General features: G+C 41.0%; 1 protein-coding gene across 4 annotated transcripts in view; it reads right to left on the bottom strand.

Moving 5' to 3' along the window:
• APP (amyloid beta precursor protein) overlaps positions 1-24,686 on the bottom strand; it is a 295,526-nt gene extending 270,840 nt beyond the window's left edge. Inside the window, exon 1 of one of the 4 annotated variants that reach the window (XM_073363102.2) lies at positions 24,462-24,686. In XM_073363102.2, the coding sequence (XP_073219203.1) occupies positions 24,462-24,521 (60 nt within the window). In that variant the 5' untranslated portion in view covers positions 24,522-24,686. The remainder of the gene's footprint in view (positions 1-24,461) is intronic. The other 3 variants (XM_073363091.2, XM_073363122.2, XM_073363112.2) reach the window with 3 other exon arrangements.
• Between the last annotated feature and the right edge of the window lie 775 nt (positions 24,687-25,461).

Here is a 25,461-nt window from a genome sequence, read left to right as displayed (position 1 = left end):
AACGTAATTCACTAATTTTGAACTACAGAACAAATATAATTGAAGCTCACATATCTAAATACCAGAGAAAAATATTTCTATGTGAAAAAAATGCCACAATCAAATTTTCCATTATAAACTAAGGGAAAAGAGCAGCTGCTGAACTCATCCGTGTTAAATAGACATCAAAACATTTGGAACAAGCCACAGGATATGAGTGTAATGAGCGCACACAGACCAACATTTGATCTGGTCACATACAGGCCAAGTTGATTAAGAGAAGTCTGCAAGCTTCCTAGCCTGAACTGTTGGCACACACAGCACAGCGTTCAGAGCAGGGCACTGGGGAAGACAACATAATGAAACTTTCTGCATAAAACTGCCTTGTCATGCTGTCACTATATTTCATCTGGCCCATACAAGTAGTTAAGATTTATACTGTAGTGAGAATAAGCGAAGCAAGGAGGAGAAAGATCAGCAATAAATCTATTACAGTTGAGGGTGAACCTCAAAAAGGTTTGGATAAACATTCAAATGTCTGGAGACTTAGCTAACCTTGTTCAGAGCCGGGAAAACTTTGAGTGAAAGCCTCAGAAGAGCATGCACTCCTTGAAAATTTCTAGCACTTCCCACTTCCATTTGGACCAGAAATGCTTTGGGGAAAACTTCTCTCAGCATGGCAGCAATTTGGGTCCTAGTATGCGCCACCAAGTGCGGAGGCATTAAATCAAAGACTGAGTATTCTGTCTATTCCTCCCCAGAACAGAGAGGAATTATTCAAGGCCGATACATGGATTCATATAGAGGTGATGGGATGTAAAGAAATCAAGAGGGAACACAGTCATATGCCAGGTTTCATAACAGGGAAATGCATCTGTTTCTGGAATGGTCTAATGGAACATTAAGTCAAACTGGACAAGACGTCAGGAATGTATCGTAAAAAACAATTCTGCTATGACAATGAGATGAACTTGGAGACCTAATTAGGTTTCTTCCATCTCTCATGCCTGAGTGTACCTTCAAAAAAGAATTAGTTCAGTTAGAGTCTGGTTTATTTTATCTTAACTAGTTTCCTTATCATTACCCTCTCCTCCAGCAGTACACAGCAATGTACAAAGGTAACCGTAAGGAGAGCTATTCAGATGTTCTTCTGTGGCTCTTATTAATACCTATGGGAATTAGTAGTATGGATGCCACCCACGAATTGATTAACCAAGTCTCTTTTGACACTAGAGAGTTTTTTTAAAAAGTCCCCTCTCCCTTCCCACTACACAAAAACGTAACCCTGCTTAAAGCACTGAAATGGCTGCCAGGGCTGAAATGCCATCTACACTAGCAACTCCCTATATTGGGAACACTGGTGCAGGCTGAAATTCCCTGGGATAGATAAGAATTAAAAGTATTTTTTTTAACAAATTCCAGACCTCTTCATGTACAACAGGAAACAAAAAGGGATGTGAAGAATTATGTACTGGAGCCTTGTGAAATAACTGTCCAAAAAGAATTTATATATAAGAAAAGAAGCTGTGATTAAACTGTTTGTCTTCCTTACAATGAAATCAAATATGTTGTACTGCTACATAGGTGGAGAATGACTATTGCCTCACAGCATTCTACATCGGTTATTTGTCAGTTCTTCAACTTCAGCTACATGGATTTTTTTAATGGCAGAAAAAGCAGAATGACTAATAGCAATGTCATAGTGTAAGATGTTTGACTAGCAGAAACTTCAAGAATTTTACCATTTAAGAAGTGTCCTGAACTTGTAGCATTCCCATGCATAAAAAAGTGAAGTTTCACACAGAGAAGTCTTTCTTTCACATGAGGAATTGATGTTTAGGCTATTCCAGCACCGTGCTTAATTATCTTAATGATAGCTTATTCACAGCAATTTTTCAATTCATTTGGGTGCTAAGGGCAATTTCCTCCTATATCCTGTTTTAAATAAAATTACCCAAGGTGGGAGTAGGGGTGAGAGAGAGGTAGGTATTAGGACTAGCAGAGTTTTTCCTTGTTAGCTTCTGAGATACAGTGGCTTTTACTTTGTACGTTTGAAGTTAATAAGTCTTTGTACGTTTGAAGTTAATAAGATCACGTTATTAAGAACACGAATTTGCTCGTTGATGGCTGGACAGAATGCTTCTTCATTTCTTGAGTGACAGTGTAGTCTAGTGAAATGAGCACAGGAGATTAGGAGGCAGAACTCCTGAGCTATATAAACCCAGCTCTGCCAACAGCTCTATATGGCTTGGTACAAGCCACGGAAGCGGTCTGTGTCACTTTATCCATCTATAAAAGTTGGGGTATTACCTCTCGGTAATTCCCAAGTGCTAAAACTGCATGAATGATTAATGTTTGCATGATTTATTGAAATGTAAAATACTACATAACTAACAAGCATCATCATCATCTTAGGTTTCAGAGTGGCAGCCGTGTTAGTCTGTATTCGCAAAGAGAAAAAGTAGTACTTGTGGCACCTTAGAGACTAACCAATTTATTTGAGCATAAGCTTTCGTGAGCTACTTCTCACTTCATTGGATGCATACTGTGGAAAATACAGAAGATGTTTGCTTTTATACACCCAAATCATGAAAAAATGGGTGTTTATCACTACAAAAGTTTTTCTCTCCCCCCACCCCACTCTCCTGTTGGTAATAGCTACCTAAAGTGATCACTCTCCTTACAATGTGTATGATAATCAAGGGGGCCATTTCCAGCACAAATCCAGGGTTTAACAAGAACGTCTGAGGAAGGGGGTGGGGGGGAAGAGGGGGTTAGGAAAACAAGGGGAAATAGGTTACCTTGCATAATGACTTAGTCACTCCCAGTCTCTATTCAAGCCTAAGTTAATTGTATCCAATTTGCAAATGAATTCCAGAAATATTATACTGACAACTGGTCGAAATATTTCTCACCACCACCACCACCACTTTTCAAAATTTTATCCAGCTCGGATTACTTGTAATCATTTATTTTTATTACATTATCAAATTTCCCCACTAATACCTGCACAGTACCAACATTCTAACTTGATTCATGCTTTAATGATCAGTTGTTTAAAATAGCATTTCATCTTTACAGAGAAAGATTTATCTTTGTCCTAGAGAATATGGGTAACAAATTTATACTTTACTACCAGCAATCTAAAAGGTGGAATTTGTGGTTAATATGAACACGATAATGAATTTACCAATGAAACAACAAGTTGGGGCTAGGTATTCCCTTTTTAGCTGTCTCAAGACAGAAGGACAATCTTCCAGATGATTCCTTATGTGCAACCAGAACTGATAACTTGGTTATTCTTGTACTTCTGCCAAAACTCTCCAGGGAGGCTGTGAATTTTGTCGGCATTATTTCACAACTTGCCACTTAATAGTACAATTTGTACAGAACAATTCTGCTCTATCCATATTCAAGAACTTTCTGATTACAAAAAAGTTTGTTCAAAATACTATAAAACATGGACTCACATAGGTTTAAAAAAATTCCTCCTAAAATAGATAAAGTGGAATGAATTATTCACTAACATAGTCAATCTTCTAAATTAAATTATACTTTATGAAAGCTATATTCTTTATATATTTTAAGTATTAAGCAAACATGAAGAAAATAAAATCATAACGGGAAGGTGAAGAGAGATTTCAGTTTGTACATAGCAAGTTTTACTATAGGAAGAAAGTCAGCACATGAAGAGTAAAATAAGAAGCATAAAAATTTCATATTTAGAAAACATCTACTGCAAGGCACTCTTCCTAGGAGAGTAAAAAATAACGTTCCCTAGAGACTAAAATTTGCAAGACATCTTGAGGACGAGAATACCACATATGGCTTAGCAATAATCTTGCATCTTGTTTGTGTGGTTGTCAACTCTTAATCAACTTTCCAGAATATAGGACCATAAATGCAGTGGACCTTAAAAAGAAACACAAACCCACAAGTTTCTAATGAAGATGTGACCAAGAATCATGGACACACAAACAATTCAAGCATGACATCTGAAGTGGGTCAGTGAAACTGACATACTATGTTGCATTTACAGCAGCAGCTGCAGGTAGAAGAAGTCACCATATGTTCAATTAAAGATATAGGTATTGCCACCTACTCTATACCTGCCCACAGGAGCCATCAGTACACACACACACACACACACACACACACACACACACGAGATGACGAAGAAACAGTAAATAAAAGCAATTTAACAGCATCAGAGCTACCAGTGGGAGAATGTGTAGCACAGAAAAGTTCTCTGAAACTTTCAATATTTGAACATTTTACAAAAATATTAAAAGTGGGATGATTAGTCTCCACTATATTTTTAGTTTTCTAGTGTTGCTTTTTTTTACATTATATTAAGAACGGGAGCTTTCGGTATTGTACATACAAACAAAACAAAAACAACCATAAAAATTCTCCATCTGATCTTATGATACATTATTGCTAAATGCCATGAAGCTACCACTAAATATGCTCACATCACCAAGTTAACAGAGAAGGGCAGGGGAAAAAAAAGCACATTTCCACACTCCTATTGATGACTGATGCTTAAGGCACATGTACAACTATTAGACTATGGCACTTGTGTCACGTTCTTCAGCATAAAACTCTCGCTGAACCTGAATGAAAGGTAGTACAAGCAGGAAACCGTTAAATATGAACATGCATGGTTTAAGAGTGGAAATAAGAGAGCTTTGGAGGAGGTGAGAAATGTAACTTAAGTGCTATTTTTGATCAGGTAATACCGTACGCCTGTCAGCCCTCAGGCTTATGCCTCCAGCTTGTGCAGGCAAAGGCAAATTCAGAGGTACAAATGAGCCATGCTCCTTTCACTCTTCCCTTAGATAATGGATTTTTAGAGCTAAATTAAGTATTGCTTAATGTGGTTACAGACACACAAACTGGAACAATGATAAAGGGTACTATTTCAGATCCTATATGCTACGGATTTGACTGGAATTAGATTCCAAAGAATTCTAGATTTTCTCTCCCCTGTTTCCACCCTCCAGTCTCCATGCCGAGAGAGAGAGAGACTTGCCAAGTTCTAGAAGAAGCAAAAGCAAAAGCACAAGCAAGTTAAATTTTTGTCTCCTCAGAAAATACTGGCAGTTCTCACTGGCAGGTAATGATGCCATCTCCAAAAAAGGAGAGAAAAAACATGAAGGGAAAAAAACACAGGCCTATGGCCAAGATACATTTTTTCCCAAGACGTCTGAAGTTACCACTCACTTAGTATTTCCCTCCAACTTCAATACCAGCTCCCAGTGCTCAGCACTTTTGAAAAATCAGGCCACTCATGCAAATACCTGAATACGGGACTTGGAAACCTAATTTTAGGCATCAATTTTTGCTCATCTTGGCCTATTAAAAGATTTTTAGGAACAACTGAGGTATATTCTACACAAAAAATTCTCAAACTTCTAGTCTGGGACAACAGGAGGCACCATCTACCTAAAAGCTACATCCACTGAAGCACAGTGATTAACTTTAGGAAAACACAATCTCTTGCACATGTTTTTCAGTCAGGATGGTTTATTTCAGATTAAGGAAAAATGGACAGGAGGGAAAGAACAGCCACTCGCTATTTTTTGCTTCTGAACTGAAACACAAAATGGCAGCTATCTCAATACTAGCAGGCAGATACTTCCGTTTTCTGTGTACTGCCTCTTTAACTGTAGAATGGCAACCATTTGCAATCACATAATGATACTTCATGGAGGTAAGTTAACTAGATCATTCTGCCGTGCTACACACTTCCTCTGGTGAGGCTGATCTGTTTTCAGCACAGGAGATGGCTGCGCCCTCTGAGGAATGTTCTTGCAGATCAAATGAAGGAATTAGTCTAAGTCTTTGTAGAGTTTGGCTATGAATTATTTTATCAATCTTTCTATGCTGTCCTTTGTTTACTTTATCGCCCCTGCAAAAAACTGGTATGATACAGACACATTTTTACAGATCTTCATCCACTTGGTGCAGTTCTAATTCTTTTCTGCTATCTAAATTGTGCCAGTTTTTTCTTCCTTCCCCTGAGAATTTTGACAGAAGGTAGACTGAGAAACTTTGTGAGAAAGTGGAATGTAGCTTATCTTTTGGGCTTGGAGTCAATAGCTGCATCCGCTGAAGTGAGCTGTAGCTCACGAAAGCTTATGCTCAAATAAATTTGTTAATCTCTAAGGTGCCACAAGTACTCCTTTTCTTTTTGTGAAAACAGACTAACACGGCTACTACTCTGAAAACTATCTTTACTGGATATGTATTAGCGAAATTCTGTTGACAATACGCCAAATTCAAAAATTCACTGTGCTGTGGTAATTAGTTACAAGGAAAGTCACTGAAAGTAATCTAAGTCACCTAACTTGAGAGGCACTAATGTTTTTCTTGTTAGAATGTGGTGAATGTGGCACTGCTAGAAATCAACATGTGTAGAAATTGATCTTTGAGGTGGGAGTATGACGGGTTCGGTCACAGAGATCCCCTTGGTACTGTCTCCTGATGTGCTGAGATTACGTCTAAGCCCGTTTTCCCTGCCAGCTTGGGATTCCAGAACCCTGTCCTGTTGAGCCAGACACTCTAGCCTGCTATAACACAGACCCAGGTCTGGTCCACCCCCTAAAACTGCACACTTAGGTAACCTGCTGAGCAATTGTAGTTAATCTCCAGCACCCAGACACCCAGCTCCCATAGGGATCCAAACCCCAAATAAATCTGTTTTACTCTGTATAAAACTTATACAGGGTAAATTCATGAATTGTCCGCCCTCTATGTCACTGATAAGAGAGATATGCACAACTGTTTGCTCCCCCAGGTATTAATCACTTTCTCTGGGTTCATTAATAAACAAAAAAGTGATTTTATTAAGTATAAAAAGTAGGATTTAAGTGGTTTCAAGTAATCACGGACAGAACAAAGTAAGTCACCAAACAAAATAAAGCAAAAACACGCAAGTTTAAGCCTAATACATTAAGAAACTGATTACAGGTAATATTTCACCCTCAGATGTTCCAATAAGCTTCTTTTACAGACTAGACTCCTTCCTAGTCTGGGCCCAATTATTTCCCCTGGTACAGTCCTTGTTAGTCCCAGCAGACATCTCAGGTGGTAACTAGGAGTTTTCTCATGAGGTTCTCTCGCCTCCTTTGTCCTGCTCCACCCCCTTTTATAGCTTTGGCACACGGGAAACTTTTGTCTCTCTGGGTCCCCACCCCTCCTTTTAAATGGAAAAAGTACCAGATTTAAGATGGAGTTCATTTTCAGGCGACATGGTCACATGCCCTGCGAGACCCCAGCCTCCGTCCTGGGCTGGCCGATATGTACATAGGAAGAAGGTTTGCAAGTAAACAGAGCCATTCACAGTTCATTGATTCTGAAGCATCCTTAATGGCTTCCACTTAATATGTTTACATCAGTAATACAAGTTTGTATCTTATTCTCCTAACTCCAGACATAGAAATAATACATGCAAGCAAACAGGATGAACACACTCAGTAGATTATAAGTTTTGTAATCATACGCTTTATGCAAAAGGTCTTTTGTAGGGTATTCCAGTTACATCATATTCACGTTCATAAGCATATTTTCATAAAGCATATTGAGTGCAACCTCACAGGGAACTCCACTACTCCTTGCTTAGTTTCCTAGTACAAAAGGAGAACTCTTAGAGCAGAGCAAGGAGAAGATTTGATAGAATATAAAGCCCCAGACACAGTAGTTCTCAAACTTTTGTATTGGTGACCCCTTTCACTTAGCAAGCCTCTGAGTGCAATCCCCCTTATAAATTAAAAACCCATTTTTATATATTTAACACCACTATAAATGCTGGAGGCAAAGCGGGGTTTGGGGTGGAGGCTGACAGCTCAAGACCCCCATGAAATAGCCTTGAGACCCCCTGAGGGGTCCCGACCCCCCAGTTTGAGAACCCCTGCTCCAGAACTTTGCACGGCGACCATACCTGGACATCCTAGAAACTAGATCAGGTCGGTCTCGTTAGCTCCAACCCTGGAGAGTTCTATTAGCTTAACACAGCCAGAGAGTTTAGGGCAAGAGAGAAACCAGGGCTGATGCAGGAGTGCTCACCAGGAAAAATCCTAGTGAGAGCCAGTGAAGGAGAAACCTTGGGCTCTGATTTAGGGTCTGTTTTCCAGTTAAGAATGAAGACTTACCAAGACAAAGTGGAGGGAGAGGGGACTGAGAGTTTTAGATGCTAACGCAGTGTGTGAGAACATGTGTGCTGAAAGCAGAATAGAGACTCTACCCATTCCCAAAGGGGCTTATCAATCATTCCTCTTCCATGACAGAAACCTCAGATAGTGACTTAGTTTACATCTAGGAGAGGAGAAAACCCACAGCACAAAAGGGCTGCAAAACATACAGGCCTACCCTTGCAGAAGAAATAGTGAAAATGTTTGCATGTGTTCTAACATTATGCCTTAAAAGACAGCTGAAAACAAACTGCAAAAGCCTACAATTTCAGCATAGAAACCCAACTGAGGCTATATCCACATTTAAACCACTACAGCAACACAGGTGCAGCTGTGCCACTGTAACACTTCAGTGTAACCACTCTCTTCAGTGACACGAGGGGCTCTCCTATCGCTGTAGTTAATCCGCCTCCCAAAGAGGCAGTAGCGAGGTCAACAGAAAAATTCTTCTTGCCCTCTCTACACCAGGGGTTAGCTCAGCTTAATCACGCTGCTCAGAGATGTGGATTTTTTACACCCCTGAGCAATGTAGCCAGATTGACTTAACTTTTTGGTGTAGACCTGGCCCGAGTCTTGATGATCCTTTAAGTACACAATACTAAATGCAAAATCTGTATCTGTGATTATAAAACAGATTAAATATATGAATAAAGATAGCCTCTTAATACTCTGGTAATTTTGGTCAGGAATGTAACATTAAAATGTCGGTAGGAAAATCAACTGCAGAATTACAAATGTCACTTACTAACGTGTAAGAGGCAAGGTGTAACCCCTACCTTAAAAGCATTCCTGTTATTTCCATTGTCAAGTTCTCCTGTATTAATATTCCATCTTTTAGCCATCTCTGAATAAAAATTCATTGTTCCAATTCACTTCTGAAAAGCTCTTCACACTCAAAGCAAGAAATTGCTCAATCTCAGCAGCCTATGGTAAATCCTGACTCTTCAGCAATTATTGTAAGCATTTTTAACACCTAATCAAAACAATACAAGCTGTAGAACTACATATTTACAGTGTTCTGCAAACAAAAACTAATCCTGTAAGTGTTGCTTTTGATAAAAAGACTCATCATCACATTCTTTAAAAAAAAGGGGGGGAGGGGGAATAGAACTCTCATAATCCCCTTTTCTCGCCTGCCTTTGTACAAGCTGTTTGCTTATCGTATAATTTCTTGTGGTGAAATGCAGTCAGCATGCTTAGCAGCAGCTCCAGACTGAACACCTAACTGATGTCATGTCCTATGTCCTGTATTCCAGTCTGGGTATTATCAGCAACCTTTACTTTAAAAATAACAAATGTGATCTAATGTAGACTGGCGAATCAGTCTGTGCAGCTTCAGGAACATCTTAAGACAAACGTTGGCTTGCTTTTTAAAAAATGTATCAGACGTCTGAAGGAAATGCAGGCCTAAAACTTTCTTCATGCTTCTTTTGCTTTTAAAAAAAAATTTTATAATATATATATTATATATAGTAGTCACAACATAAAGGGATAAAGATGGTTTCAGCATTCCAGTGTCCTCAGTAGAAGTGGGGGGCAGCCATGAGACCCCACCCCTGCTCCTCTTCTTCGTGCCCAAAGCCCCCCCCACCCCCGGCTCCTCTTCTTCCTGCCCAAAGCCGTCCCACCCCCACAGACACACACACACACACACACACACACACGCGCGCGGCCAGGCCAGAAAAGCTGCCCAGGGAGCCTGGGTCGCTGTAAGGAGTCCTGGACCTGTCCCAGGGCTCCCCACAGTGGCCCAGGCTCCCTGGCTGGCTCATGCCACAGCCTGGCTCGGTCAGGGTACCGAGGGGAGGGCGGGGGGGGGGGGGAGAAAGGAGGAAGTGGAGGAGCAGGAGCAAGGCAACTGAGAGGGGCCAGGTCTCACGACAAAGGGGATGCACTAATGCCCATAGCCACGCCACGCCCCCCCCCCCGCCCCAGGGAAGAGGATGCGCTTCACGGCAGGGGAGCTCATCATCAGCTCCCCGACGACGTGAAGCGAAGTCCCTGCCTGCCCAAGGCTTGCGGGGGGGGGGGGGAATATGGCCCCCTATCTTCCAAACTATACCCATGTTAAAAACTGGGCAGACATAGCCCTTCCACTTTAAGTGTGTGGGCCAAGGCACCCTTAACCCGCCAGGTTCCATCACTCCTACATGGACAGTTACGTTGGACCAGGAGTACTGAATTTCAATTCAACTGGATGCTAGGTGCTAAACTAATGTTTTAGAACACCTAATAATACACTGCATCTTTCATCCATTTTGATTTGCAGATCAGCTGATGCTACAAACAAATGTTTCTTGAAAGAAACAAGCAGAGCTCTGACAACAAAATGAAACTATGCTCATCCTCCCAGACTAGTTCTGCAGTACTTTCTGCATTAGCCAAAGTTAGAGGATGACTCAGAGAGAAATGGGGAAAAAGCAATACCTCAAGCCAATTATTTTTAAACCAAAGTTGGGCAGGTGAGCCATAAGCCAATAGCCTCTAGCTTGTTCTTGCACCAGAAAAATAATTTCACTTTTGATGCACAAATAAGGTGGCAAAAGCAACATAAGCTACTGAATTCAAAATTCCATAAATTCACCTTGTAGTTTTAGCAAATTTAGAGAGGCGGCTGAAGAGCTAAGCACAGAACAACTCCAACAATGGAGAGCTGAAACACTAAAGATACGCTACAATGGAATTTTCAAAACTGGTCTTGTGTCCTTAAAGAAGGCCAGGAAAGCTGTTGTCTCAAGACTGTTTTGTTTTCTTGCTCATATTTTTACTTCAGAAATGTCAATAATGACGTCTAACCTCGCCCAGTTTTGCTGGAGGAATTCTTGGGTGTCCTATAGTAAAGACTTCTCACACCTGAATTGAAGGGTGAACCTTAAACAAAGATGTTCTCTGTCCAAAACCTTTATTAGTCATTGCACTTAAGGATGTGTATTAAAAAAAAACCAACACGTGATTTAAAGAGTGACTAAATGCCTTCTTCTCACCTTGCACTCTTGTCTTGTGATATCATAATTTCACCAGTTTATCAATCACAACAACGTTTTTTCAGATTAAAATTTGAACAAACCTTTCAAGCTGTCATAGTACATCATAAGCGAGCATAAAAGGCCACAAACTTAATTTCCCCCCCCTTTGCAAGTCACCTTTCACTAGATCAAGGATTTGGCTGCCAGCATAATTAAGAACAGTCATTCATTTAGGTATACTGTAGCTTACTGGGAGAGGCAAGTGAGGGCAGCTAGTGCAAGAGTGGCAGATTTGCCAGAAGGTGCAGAGGCCGTAGACCCTAAAATCTTTGCTAAAGAGAGGATTCAAACTCTTCAATCTAGATATAGTGGTTGCATACCAATCTAGGCCAGCTAAAGAGAGCACTTGCCTGAGGACAAATCCAGTATTAAGGAGACAAGACAGTCTACGGACCATAGAGTAAACAACATTAAGAATGCTTTGGGTCAAACACAATATAGCTGACACCACTCAATTGTCGAAACAATTCAAAGGCACTGCATGAGGTGTGTCTCAGGACATTCTTTGGACCACTGTTAGAATCAATTCCTAGTCCCGGTGATAGGTGCTGGCACTGTTGGATGGACTACTGGTGAGGATGTGCCTTTTTATAATTTTTGCTTTTTGATGTCACAAAAAGAGGCAGAAGCTTAAACACATGCCTTAAAATTAGTACTTTACTACACCAACGGAAATTTATAGGCAGATAGAGTGGTTTTTTTTTAAAAATTGGGGCCTATCCAAAAAAACACTTAAGAACTATCTTAAATCTCACTGAGTCTCCTGAATGGGGATGGATTTAAGCATATACTTAAATGCTTTGGCTAAATAAGGACCATATACAGCATGCTCAGAAATATTCATTAAGGCTTATTAGACAGTGTGAAACACTGGACTTACAGCTTAGTTGTATTTAGAGCCAGATACACAAATTATTCTTAAAGGGACCCCAATTTTAATTTATTAATTCACTAAATATATCTAATACTACATTTCATAACTAAATTAATTTAAACCCGTTTATAAAATATTTCAGACAGTTATATTAAGTCATTTAGCAGAAGCCAAAAATATTCCAGAATATGTACTCCAAATGTGACACTGCACTCGACTTTAATGCCACTGAACGTAAGTCCATTCTAATTATTGATTTCATGGCATATTACGACAAAAGTCCTATTCAACATGATAGAGGATATTTAATACACGAAGTGGCTAAAGTCCGAAAAAAAATTGAAATCCGAACTACCTGCTCTATGACCAACACTTTCATCCTCTATGTTGCCAATCATGTTTTCTCATATAAATATGTGCAGTCAGGCAATATCTGGCTTGAACAACTGTTCAAGTGCAAAGACTGCAACATAAATAAATCTTATACAATCTCAACAACATGATTGTGTCGGACTATAGATGTGGGTAATATCCAAGAATAGCTAAAATGATTCAGAACAAAATATCTATGTACAGATTCATAACAAGCAATCAAAAAATATAGCTTTCCCCTTATGCTAGATCACAAACTGAAGAAATGCCTTAGGCTTGTGTAAACTTTACAAAGGGAATGAAATTTATTTTTTTTTAGAAACTCCAGATAACCAGTTTGTCTGAAGTCCAATAGTTATGAACAAAATAATACAGCAGTCATCATGATGGACAGGCCACTGAAATGTTGGGACTGACAATCAATTCAGTTTTCTTAAGACCCAAGGGGTAATTTTAACTCTTGACAACACAGGCTTAACTCCTATTTCAGTCGATGGAAGCTGGACTTGTGTAAGAAAAGGTAACATAGGGTCTTCGCAACCTATGTGCTAACTTCTTTATGATTCCTAACACAAAACTTTCCTTGAATACTAAATACTTTGCTTTAATGGATTTTGTCACTAACAGTTCAAGAAATTCAGCTTTTAATATCTAGCCTGAATTTTGGTTAAAAAGTAACACTCCCAAAATGTAAGACGACCATTTGAATGAGTCTCCATTGTTCTTAAAGAAAATACCTGAACATCTTCTGTGAGCTACAGGATATATTTCTTAATATTAAGCTGAATGCTGATCATATATATATTTTGGCAAATGCAGCCATTTGGATATATAGCTCAACACTCAAGAAGATAAATATATTCTTACGCAGGAGAGCAACAGCTATCTAAACAACTCAAGGAAACTATTTAAAAGAACAAAGTTGGATCAATAAAGATATTACTTCACACACCTTGTCTCTCCAATATCCTGGGACCAACACAGCAAACAAAGAAAAACTGGTTTCAGAGTAACAGCCGTGTTAGTCTGTATTCGCAAAAAGAAAAGGAGTACTTGTGGCACCTTAGAGACTAACCAATTTATTTGAGCATGAGCTTTCGTGAGCTACAGCTCACTTCATCGGATGCATACCGTGGAAACTGCAGAAGACATTATATACACACAGAGACCATGAAACAATACCTCCTCCCACCCCACTGTCCTGCTGGTAATAGCTTATCTAAAGTGATCATCAAGTTGGGCCATTTCCAGCACAAATCCAGGTTTTCTCACCCTCCGCCCCCCCCCACAAACTCACTCTCCTGCTGGTAATAGCCCATCCAAAGTGACCACTCTCTTCACAATGTGTATGATAATCAAGGTGGGCCATTTCCTGCACAAATCCAGGTTCTCTCACCCCCCTCCAAAAACCAGTGAGTTTGTGTGTGTGGTTGTCTTCTGCAGTTTCCACGGTATGCATCCGATGAAGTGAGCTGTAGCTCACGAAAGCTCATGCTCAAATAAATTGGTTAGTCTCTAAGGTGCCACAAGTACTCTTTTTTTTTTTTTTTAAATCAGTTTTTCTTAAAGAAAAAAAAAAAAAAGAACACACAACATTCTTCTCGGGAATGCCCAAAGAGACAAGCCAACCACTGATTGCATGGACCTAAGATGACAATATGTAAGCAGATGGAGTTCCCAACCTGTACAGCAAAGAATCTCACTGGCACTGGATATAGTACAAACTTACCCTCTTCCTGGGGTCTGGTTTCATCTCTAACTCAAAACAGATACATACCTCATCAGTGTATAAAAATGATTTCTATTTTTTATTTAGATGTTGCTAATTCTTGACTAGCTTCCCATTTTATAGTCTTAAATTGCTAAAGTGCTTTGTAGTTGTTTCCTTAATTAGTTTCCTGTTAGCAGAATTTCAGATTTCATATAAGAGATTTGTTTCTATCAAGAACTTTCAAACATAAGATGCTCATCTATGCTGAAAAAGCAAAGTTCAAGACTTCATTAGCATCTTTACTGAGAGAACACCACAAATTCAAAACACCAAAATCACCATCAAATATCCTGAGCTGTATTTGCAATCAACACTACCTTGCGATAAATTGAACATCCACAAGGCAATAAATCTGAAATGCCTGGACCAGGCTATTCTCCCATCAGATCTTGCAGCTTGAAGTCAATAGGGCTTGTGCTTCTAAGCCAGGTGGCTCTGAAAATCCCAACTTTAACTGACTTTGGGCTTGTCTGCATTGGCACTTTACAGCACTGCAACTTTCTCCCTAAGGGGTGGGGAAAAAACCATCCCCCGGAAAGCTGCAAGTTTCAGCACTGTAAAGTGCCAGTGTAGACACTGCACCAGCGCTGGGAGCTATTCCCCTCGTGTAGGTGGGTTTTTTAGGGCACGACTACACAAGCCACATTAAAGTGCTGCCGCAGCAGTGCTTTAACACTGCCAGTGAAGACATGCCCTAAATATGTGTTTACGGAGTCTAACATTTCAGGTCTTGTTTTATAACAGCTGTTTTAAACGTTTGTTTTTTAAATAAAGTCTGGACTTCTCGTTGTTAAAAATAAAATCGTTTGCAAGTGGCAGGTTTTATTCTATGAAAAAAAGCTTTTAATAAAAATATGATTTTAGCCCTTCACAGTGAGAACATTTATGCACATGCTTAACTTTAAACACCATTTGAAGCCAACAGGACTATTCATGTGATTGAAGTTACACACCTGATTCTTTCTGTGTTTGCAGGCTCAGTGCCTTAACTGTAAATATTCTCTCCTTGCCAACAGCCAATTTATAAAATTCAAACACATACGCTACCAAGTGGTATTTATAATCATTATAAATGTTAATCTAAAATAGCACAAATTTTCAAATTAGTTTGAGCCTCAGACTCATTTAAATCCATTATTTTAAAAAATATCAAAATACATTAAATCATCACAGTAAATTGCCTTGATTTAAATTGCTCCACCTTGTATCTCTGCCTAAGTTATCCCCCAAACCTTGGCTATTCCTAGGATTTCTTTGCAAATACTTCCGTCCCAGACCTTAGCTCCCTTTTCCTTCACTTCAAACTTCTTTATAATCAGAGTGGAGTTAATGAATCATGTCTGCTACAGTGAGTCAGCAGGAATCAGTCAGCCACTTTCTGCATGGTTCCAACACTTGCTAACAGCATGGATCAATAGAAGAACCTTACCATTCCATCTACAGCATGAATTATGAGCATTCTAGCACTCTCCTGTGAAGTGTCCAATATTGGCAACTGCTAAAAATATGATCACTAGTCTGATCCAATACGACAATTCCTATGCAAAACTTTGTTTTAATGTAGGTTCAAATGGCAAGGAGATCCTCTTAATTATAACTAGTCTAAGACAGTTTCATAAAAAACAGTTAAGAGCTGTGACATCTTTCTGAACAGATTTTGAATGGAAGATTACCAATTTAAAAGCACAAAACAATTCTGGGGCAAATAAATCTATTACGTGGTAGTGAAAACAGCTGTTTTGTTTAGAACAAACATTGCCTGGAAGTCTTGAAAATTAACAAGGCAATGATTTTCGCTATCTAAACAGAGAGCGGCTAAAAAGGCAGGACATTTAAAAAAAAAAATACATACTGGGTCCTTTATATGTCTTCAGGTTTTTGAGCATTTAGGCTTCAGATTTTCAGGCTTTTCTCACAAGGAACAGAAACTCTCTTTTTAATTAAATCTGAGAATCTCACATAATCACATGACACCAGGAGTTGGGACTTTAAGAAAGATCAAGTAACTTGTGATAGAACTCCAAGAGTTGGCATAACAAACAATGACAAGTAAACTGGAGACCTAAAATTCTCAGTTTTAGTGGTCTGTTATTGATAACAATATACAGTTTTATAAACACCATCCTTTCAAGGATAATAGTGCAATGGCCCAGACAGCTGAAAAAGTTATCAGAAGGTCTCAGTGGATGCTCCAAAACACTAAAGAAAATTGAAAATACTGACATTAAAAAGCAATTTTACTCAGCTCTGGATTAAAAAAGGTGGGGGAGGGCACGCCACACGTAGTGGAACTGCAAAATTGCAGAAAATGACACTCAAAACTATCTAGTATTAGGATAGCATGCTATTACTGATCTTGATTAAATGTATTAAGAAATACTGCAAACCTTCATGGACTAACTCACAACTCATATTATAAGTCAATTACTATTTATCCACAACCTGGACTAATTATTTCATGTTCATTTATAATACCTATAACTATTCTGGTTTGTTTTTCTTTAATTCCTGACTATCAGTCGTCTTACAACCACTGATTTCTTTATCCTCTCTGACTTAACATACGGTCATTATGATTGGAGGTGTCTTTTTCCATTCCAAATTATTCCTGCACTTCTTTTCTGTAGTTTACTTTCCCCCAAAACAATGCTGTATTTCTGTGCATATATGTATGCTTGAGAGAGAGAGAGAGAGAGAGCGAGCAGCTTTCCGGAACATACTATTTTCTAAGATTTGAGGTGAATTTAAGAGATGAAAATAGAAACTAACAAATCTTTAGCAACTAATATTATTACTGAATCATTTTGCCATTTAAGAAAAGAAAGGAGCAAGTGGATCTTTTTTGGCAAGATCTCTTTTATTGATGCAAAGACATATGGTCATAAGCAACTGTATTATCATAGGTTTCAGAGTAACAGCCGTGTTAGTCTGTATTCGCAAAAAGAAAAGGAGTACTTGTGGCACCTTAGAGACTAACCAATTAATTAGAGCATAAGCTTTCGTGAGCTACAGCTCACTTCCTCAGATGCATATCGTGGAAACTGCAGCAGGCTTTATAATATACACAGAGAATATGAAACAATACCTCCTCCCACCCCACTGTCCTGCTGGTAATAGCTTATCTAAAGTGATCATCAGGTGGGCCATTTCCAGCACAAATCCAGGTTTTCTCACCCTCCACCCCCACACACAAATTCACTCTCCTGCTGGTGATAGCCCATCCAAAGTGACAACTCTTTACACAATGTGCATGACAATCAAGTTGGGCTATTTCCTGCACAAATCCAGGTTCTCTCACATCCCCCCCACCCCCATACACACACAAACTCACTCTCCTGCTGGTAATAGCTCATCCAAACTGACCACTCTTCAAGTTTAAATCCAAGTTAAACCAGAACATCTGGGGGGGGGGGGGGGCGGGTAGGAAAAAACAAGAGGAAACAGGCTACCTTGCATAATGACTTAGCCACTCCCAGTCTCTCTTTAAGCCTAAATTAATAGTATCCAATTTGCAAATGAATTCCAATTCAGCAGTTTCTCGCTGGAGTCTGGATTTGAAGTTTTTTTGTTTTAAGATAGCGACCTTCATGTCTGTGATTGCGTGACCAGAGAGATTGAAGTGTTCTCTGACTGGTTTATGAATGTTATAATTCTTGACATCTGATTTGTGTCCATTTATTCTTTTACGTAGAGACTGTCCAGTTTGACCAATGTATATGGCAGAGGGGCATTGCTGGCACATGATGGCATATATCACATTGGTGGATGTGCAGGTGAACGAGCCTCTGATAGTGTGGCTGATGTTATTAGGCCCTGTGATGGTGTCCCCTGAATAGATATGTGGGCACAATTGGCAACGGGCTTTGTTGCAAGGATAAGTTCCTGGGTTAGTGGTTCTGTTGTGTGGTATGTGGTTGTTGGTGAGTATTTGCTTCAGGTTGCGGGGCTGTCTGTAGGCAAGGACTGGCCTGTCTCCCAAGATGTTCCACATCTCAGTTATATAAAAGGTATTTATAACTGAAGTTTAAAAATAATTGAAGTTTGCTGTTGCCGTAAACACACAATCAACCACAAAGTTTCTGTCTCAAAGCTATGCCATTGCATCTGAGAACAAGAGCAAGCATGGAAGTGAAAGAATCAGAAAAATAAAACAGTTCTTTGGTTAGCCTATGCTCTTGGGCTAGGTTTTAATTACAAGGTTTGTGATTCTTTAATATTATTTTTTAGAATAAAGCAGTCTCTCTCTTCTTCAGCACCAGCCCTCTCCAGTTTCCCATTCAGCTGAAAAGGTAACAGCAAACGTGCTTCAGGAACACCAGATGATGCAACCATAGAGCTTTGAAATAATCTCCAGTGGCTGGCCTATTTCTTTTGCTCATCTTTATTCAGTGGCTGAGCCAACTTCTAATTCTAATTTCTGAAAGTGGGAGAGGAGAAAATGCTCAGGAGAAAAAAAGGATAGTCATATACTAGTGAGAGACAAGGTAGGTGAGGTAATATCTTTTATTGGACCAACTTTTGTTGGAAGGTATAAACTCTCAAGCTAGAGAGAGCTCTTCTTCTGCTAGTGAGTTTCTTAACCATGAAAAACTACATTACCCAAACTTAACTTGGTCCTATAGGCCATAATTCTGTTGCCCCATGTTTGTAAAATTCTAAGAAACTAAGTTTACTTATAAGCCCAATAGTTAGAGACTGGCTGATGCTCCAAGACTTAAAGATTTATGTCCCTTCAAAAGGGATTACTTCTCCTCAGTACTTTAATTTAACAACTGGATATTCTTGTTATCCATGTGAATGGATAATTCTTTTCTGAATCCTCTTAAGACTTTGGCGTTGGTTATATATTGTGTCAGTAAGTTTCAGAGTTTAACCATGAATCATGTGGAAACATATTTCCTTTTACTGGATTTGAATTTACCACCTTTCAAAAACATAGAGTGTCCGCTACTGTATATTCTTTAGACAACTGCAGTGTCAAAATGATCACATTTTATACAAAAGAGATACGTTTTTAATTCCAGCCCACTCTCTAATCGAATGCTACAGATTTGATCTGTGAGCTGTCTGTGGCAGGGACTATCATTTCAATTTAATTTACACTTTTCCTACATTACAGATTTGTATATTGACAATACAGCCACTTCATGGAAATGCTCAGGGGAAAGGAAAGGTTTTAGAAACTGGACATGATGCCACTGGAGCTTTTTGGAACCAAGCCGAAGGCGGAAGCTGTTCAGAATCATGGGATAAGGATGCTAGGCTGGATGTTTCTGCTAAACTAGCAGAAATGAAGTTGTTAGCAATACTGATGATTAAATTGCCATCCACAGGTTTCAGAATCAACAGCACATTAAGATGTAAGGGTTGGTTCACTTCATTGAGCTATTATTTCAGGCTGTCTGAAAACTCTCAATCAGCACAGCTAGTTCAAGTTCTCAACGTCTTTGGTACTGCCACCAAACTACTAGAAAATATATTTTTAAAAACCATGAAAGCTTAAAATTTAAACAAGTTTGAAGCAAAGTATGGGGAAAAGATAGATGCCTCTGCAAATTCTGGGACTGTAGAATCATACAACTCTGATTATATTCTTTTACTTAACAATAAGAAAACATTTTTTACTTTTCCATTAAAAGTTTCTTTCACACAATATTGCTTTAGGTTCTCATTTTTTGTTTTTCTCTCCAGATGTTGACATTGTTCAGATTGGCAGCAATCTGTGAACTCGTATCATATAAGAACATGTTCCAAAAGCTAACCAAGCTAACAGAAAGTAACACAGTAACAAATTCTTTAATTTGCCTCACTTGTAATCTTCTTATACCAGAGGATTTCTCCAAAATCCCAAAAATTTAAGTCTGCAACTGTGTTATTGGAGTTAAGTGTTAAAAGCATGACAGACAGCACACTAAATGAACATACTACCATACATAAACCCAATTATACTCGTATTAGTAGTTTACTCCTATTCGTTGTATGTTCTTACAATTTACTTAACAAAATACTTATTAACTAATAAATATTTAGTAAAAACCCATATGCAGTGCTAGCAACTCTTCAGATGTTAACTGGGAGAACGTTTTCCAATTTTTGTTGCTGTTGTTCTCTTGATTGGTTTTGTTTTGAGAGAGAGGGGAGCAGGATTGGAATGAAAAACAGCAAAGAATTAAAAATCTCCAGGAAGAATGCGTGCAAGTAACCTTATATTTTGCAAATTAGGGAATTCTGAATTTTATAGTAAGATGATATAAGGGGAGAAATAACCGACTGAGTAGGTAAATGAGCAACAAACATAATTTCAGTGTAAAGATACTCTTAAAAAAGCCAAACCAACCATTCGAAACGTACTGCAACTTAGATGTGATCCAAATGTTCTGTCGACCAGCTATCTGCAACCAACAGCTTGTGGGCATTATTTCACAGAGATGTTTGAAAACAAACCAGTCAATAAAAATGAAGTTGCCAATTAATCAGTTATACACAATTGCTAAGTTATGAAATTATTTTGTGGAGCTTCATACTCTAAAAAGACTACTGATAGAAGGAAAAATGTTTGTTTTCCTTCAAAGATCTCACATGCAAACTAAATATGCCCCATGTTGAACTTTCACAACTAAATATTTAACAAACACAAATGCAAAGATCAAACACCACAAACCTTCATGAAGCCATGCTATGAGAGTCTGTATCACTCTGGCATAAAGCTTGCACAAAATACTGGCCAGCCAGCACAGAATAAAGAAAGATTATCTGATCGACTGCACAAGCACCCTCTGGCAAAGAATTTGCTTCAAATTCTTGACATCTCACTTTGTATTTCCACTCTCTTTTGCTTTGTTTTATGAAACATGAAGTAATTTATAATCTTTCTCCAGAAAGTGTGTTTCTTAAAAGTCACTATGTTAAGAATTTTGTTAGGTAATAAATGTTTTGTATTTTCATTAACTGCAATAACTTTCTAAGGGCTAACATAAAAAATGAATTAAAGTACAACCTGTTTAGACATCTTAATTTTAGTATTATTAACATGCTAGAACCACCTCACTTGTAAATAACATTGGAACAACTAGAGCATTCAAAACAGAGCTGACAGAAATCTTGATATTTCCACTAATACTCTAATTAAAAAAGAAAATCTCAGCTAATAAAATGAGATTGTTCACTAAGAAATAACAGGAAGACAACTTAATTGTGCCTGATTGTCTGATTTCAATAAATTAACACAATTAGTGGAAACAGATAAAATAGAAAATATCAATTAAAGAGAATGATAATTAGAAGCAGAAATGGCTTTCCAACTATATATATCGCTTGTTCATACTCATGACAATTTTTGCTTAGTGGATCTTACATTCTTCAACACAAGATAGTCACATGGGATGAAACAAGGAAGTTATTTAAACAAGTATAAGGTCAGTGCACTAGTAATAAGAAATGCATTTTTTTTAAAATGTTTCAAGAAGCTTTAGAATTCTCCTCCATGTGCCATTTCAAACAATTTCTCATCCTTGTCCTAACTTCTAATTTCCGGTCACCCACCCCGAAGATTTCTTAAACAAGAACTGCAGGAATTTCTGTTACTTTCTGAATTCCAAAAGCAATTTTAAACTGCAGGAGAAAAACTTCTATTCCTAGAAGGAAGATTTTAAAAGACTCTAAAGCGAGCAGCGAACTCTCAGATAGGAGCAAATATTCTGAAAATGCAGAATATCACTCTTCAGCAGAGAGCACTAAAAGGATGGGTGAGGGAAGGGCCCCTAAAACTAGACAATTAATCTTTCCCACAGAAACACAAAACTGATAAAAAATCCAAGACCCTGATTCCACAAGCACTTATACATGTAAGCGGGACTAACTCACCGTCTTCATGTAGAATTATTCACATGCATAACTGTTTGCAGGATCAGAACCCAAGACAGTATTGCAGCAAAATAAAGGTGTAAAAAATCTGCCCTCTTCTTCTACCTCCTGTTTTCTGTCTCTACGTGTAACCTTATTTTAGTTTTCACTTAATAGCATCTAGGTGGAGATTTAACTCATTCATATTTAAAATAATACTGGGTTGAATCAAGTGGACAGAACCCAAACCATTTAAAAATTAATCCTGCAAGATTCCCTGAGATCACTCTCAGTTGTAAGCACTCCACTCCACAAGAAGCGTTTATTAGATTCAGGGTCTGATCTCAAGCGCCTTAATTTTAAACTCATGGAATAATTTTAACGTTTGAGTTCTATGTATTTTCTTAACTATTTCAGGAGAAGTTTTTAAAAAATGCGTTCCTGCCTCATCTCATCCATCTAGAGTAAGATATTCTGAAGGGCCCCCCTGGGAAATAAAGATTTGTGGTTCATTGCTGAATGGCAGTCTGTAGGTTTTTGCTTGGCTGTTTATACTGAGCTTGCCCTTTGTTTTTATTACACTCCCATTCTTTGAATTCCTCCTTCCTAGCAAGGCGTTAATCGCTTTATTCAGAGAGAGAGAACCTCTGCCTTTGAAGGAAAGATTTGGAAAACAAGAACCGAACAAGATCAGAAGATGACTATCTGTCCTGATTTTGTATGAAGGGGAGCAACGAGGCTGCACTTGCGTTTGTTACCCACTAAGATTCACTGTGTATACGATGAACCCTATTTAAGAAATTAAGTTATGATTCCTTCTCTCTTTTCAGAGCCTCCTCAATTCTAAAGGCGCTAGGACATATTTAATTCTTCTTTCTACCCATCCAAAGTTCCCTTAACGGGGGGAACCCTCGAGCATCTACAAAAGCTCAGCACAACAGCAAAGCTGTCAGACCTTTCCTAAACTGTGCATGGTGCTGGGATGTTTTTCCCAAGGGAACCCTCCCCTCCCCGGAATTACATGGCAACAGTTCAGAAGGGAGAGGGAAACAGAAAGCGTACACGCGAGTATTAGTTTTAACGGGGACTGAGTGGCAGCCCCCCCCCAACATCGCGCTGGCTATTTTCCTGCTCGCAGGCATGGCCGTCTTGCATGCAGCACTGGCTGCCTGCTGGGCAGGGACATGAATGGAAAGGAGAGTTGTTAAACACCTAGCGGTGGGAGGATTTCTCCAGGCTGCAGCTTTCATGACAGCCTGTCTTTGCTGCACTGCAGAGGCGCCATCTTCTCGCTCTGAATCTTCGCTCGCCCTGTACCCGCCCGGCCGAGAGAAACCCGCCGCAGCCCGGCTCCACACGCGCGGGGCCGGGGCCAGCGCCTGCCCCTTGCAAAGCCGGGAGAAGGCGTCTCCTCCCCGCCCACCCCCCAGCGGATGTCCCTCGCTCCCAGCCCACCTGAGCAGAGCCCGGGGGCATGAAACCCCCCCGCTCCCGGCCAGGGGCAGGCGGGGGTAAAGCAGCCTCTCCGCGGGGACCCGGCCCGCAGAGGCCGGGGAAGGGGCAGCTCCGCCCGGCTGAGGCGCCAACCCTTTGTTCCCCAACAGCTGGGCGAGAGGGGATTGCCCCGGGCTCCGCCGCAGCGCACGGACCCCAGCAGCAGGCGCCTCCCCGGGGGCCCTGCGAGGGACGCTCGCCCCCCACTACTCATCGCCTGCACCGCAGCGGGGGGGGGGAGAGGGGAGACAACCCACGCCGAGGGGCTGCGCCCCGCGCTCCCCGAGAGAGGAGGTCTCTCCTGCCCCCGCCCCGGGGGCAGCACCGCTGAAGTTAGCCAGGAACAAGGCACCGGGCGTTGCTCCAAGCTCCCCAGGCGTCCGTGCGCCGCGGGGCATCCCCGCCGGAGGGGATGCACGATTGTTCCCTCTGCCCCCGCCGAGGAGCACCCAAGCCCCAGTGCACACCGCCCGCCCCCCTCCGGTAAGGGGCGGGCATTGCCGCCTCCGGGCGATGTCTCCCGCACCCCCGGGGCGGAGAGCTCGCACACAATGAAACCCAGCAGCGAGCCGGAGGCGCGCAGGGGCTGCGGTCGGTGCACGGCACTTCGCAGCTTGCTTCCTCCCACCCCCCCAACCACTTTTTTTTTTTTTTTGTTCCCTGCACTGCTCAGCTGGAGAAGCCCATTGTTCAGCGGTGGGAGGGAGCCTGGCCACGGAAGGGGCTGGGGGGAGCCCAGCCCCTCCTTTCGGGAGACAGGCAAGGGTCCCTTCGCCCACCTTTCCGGCGCCTGGATGTGGCCGAGCCACCCGGCGACAAGGGCGGCTCTGGGCTCTCCACAGACAAAGGCTCTGGGAAGCCGAGCAGGAGGGAAAAGAGTGGCAGCCCCCCGCCCGCCTGCCCCTTACCTCGACAGCCCGGGCCGTGCAGGAGCAGGCCAGCAGGAGGAGCGCTAAATGGGGCAGCATCGCCTCGGGGGGGACGGGGGACCGGCTGTAAATCCGCGCGTCCGCTACCAGCCGCCGCCGCCGCCGGGGGATCGGAGTGAGCTGCGGCAGCACCAGCCGAGCTCCGGCGAGAGCGCGAGTCAGCTGATATCCCAGCCCACCCAGAGCCGCGGCAGAGGCAGCGCACACACCCCGGGGAGACCCCTAGCGGAGGCGCGGGGAAAGCGCAGCCGGCCCGGGCCCGGGCCCAAGCCCAAGCCGACTCCCTGCCCGCCGAGGCTCGCAGCCACAGAGCACAGTGCACGCCCGTCTGTGTTCCCCCAGACTGGAGGGGAGCGGTGCCTCTGTGCGTGAGACCGGTGTCAGGCCCGCTCCTCTTCTGTATTTCCTGCACGATGCAGGCGGGAGCTATTTTTAGGGACGGCAAACCTCCTTTCTGTTGCAAAATGTAGCACTGGAGACGCCGAGCTCTGCCTGCCTCGCCTCACCCCTCTGCTGAGATTGCTGTCAGACCCGCTGCTTGCGCCACAGCCAGAGAGGCAGGGCGCCTCATTTTAACGAAATTCAATCCAAATAAAAGACAGCTGCTTCCAAGCTCATGTCGGAGGGGCAGCAGTTCTTTATGTCCTGGAGCCCATCTCCTAGGACCAAGAGTTCAGGCATTAAACTGATGCTGGATTTGTATTCATGCTTCGTAACTAGAACATCTTTTTAATTGCTCTGGGATCACTGATATTTTCCTTGCTCTGAAAGCTATTGTAATTCTCTGCCTACAGCAGTTTCTGCTGATATCTTTTACAGAATGCCCATATACCTAGGGGTACTTTGTTGACTGATCAGTCATCCCTGTTTATATATATATATATATATATATAATATGCAGAGATAACCCCCAAAATGTTTGTGAAGTCTCCAGAAATACACATTCACAAGTTAATTGCAGATTATTTGGAGAAATTTT

This window comes from Lepidochelys kempii, chromosome 1, assembly GCF_965140285.1.
Source record: "Lepidochelys kempii isolate rLepKem1 chromosome 1, rLepKem1.hap1, whole genome shotgun sequence".
Classification (NCBI taxonomy): Eukaryota; Metazoa; Chordata; order Testudines; family Cheloniidae; genus Lepidochelys; species Lepidochelys kempii.
Note: the sequence above shows the minus strand (reverse complement) of the source record. Positions and strands in the feature narration are given on the sequence as shown.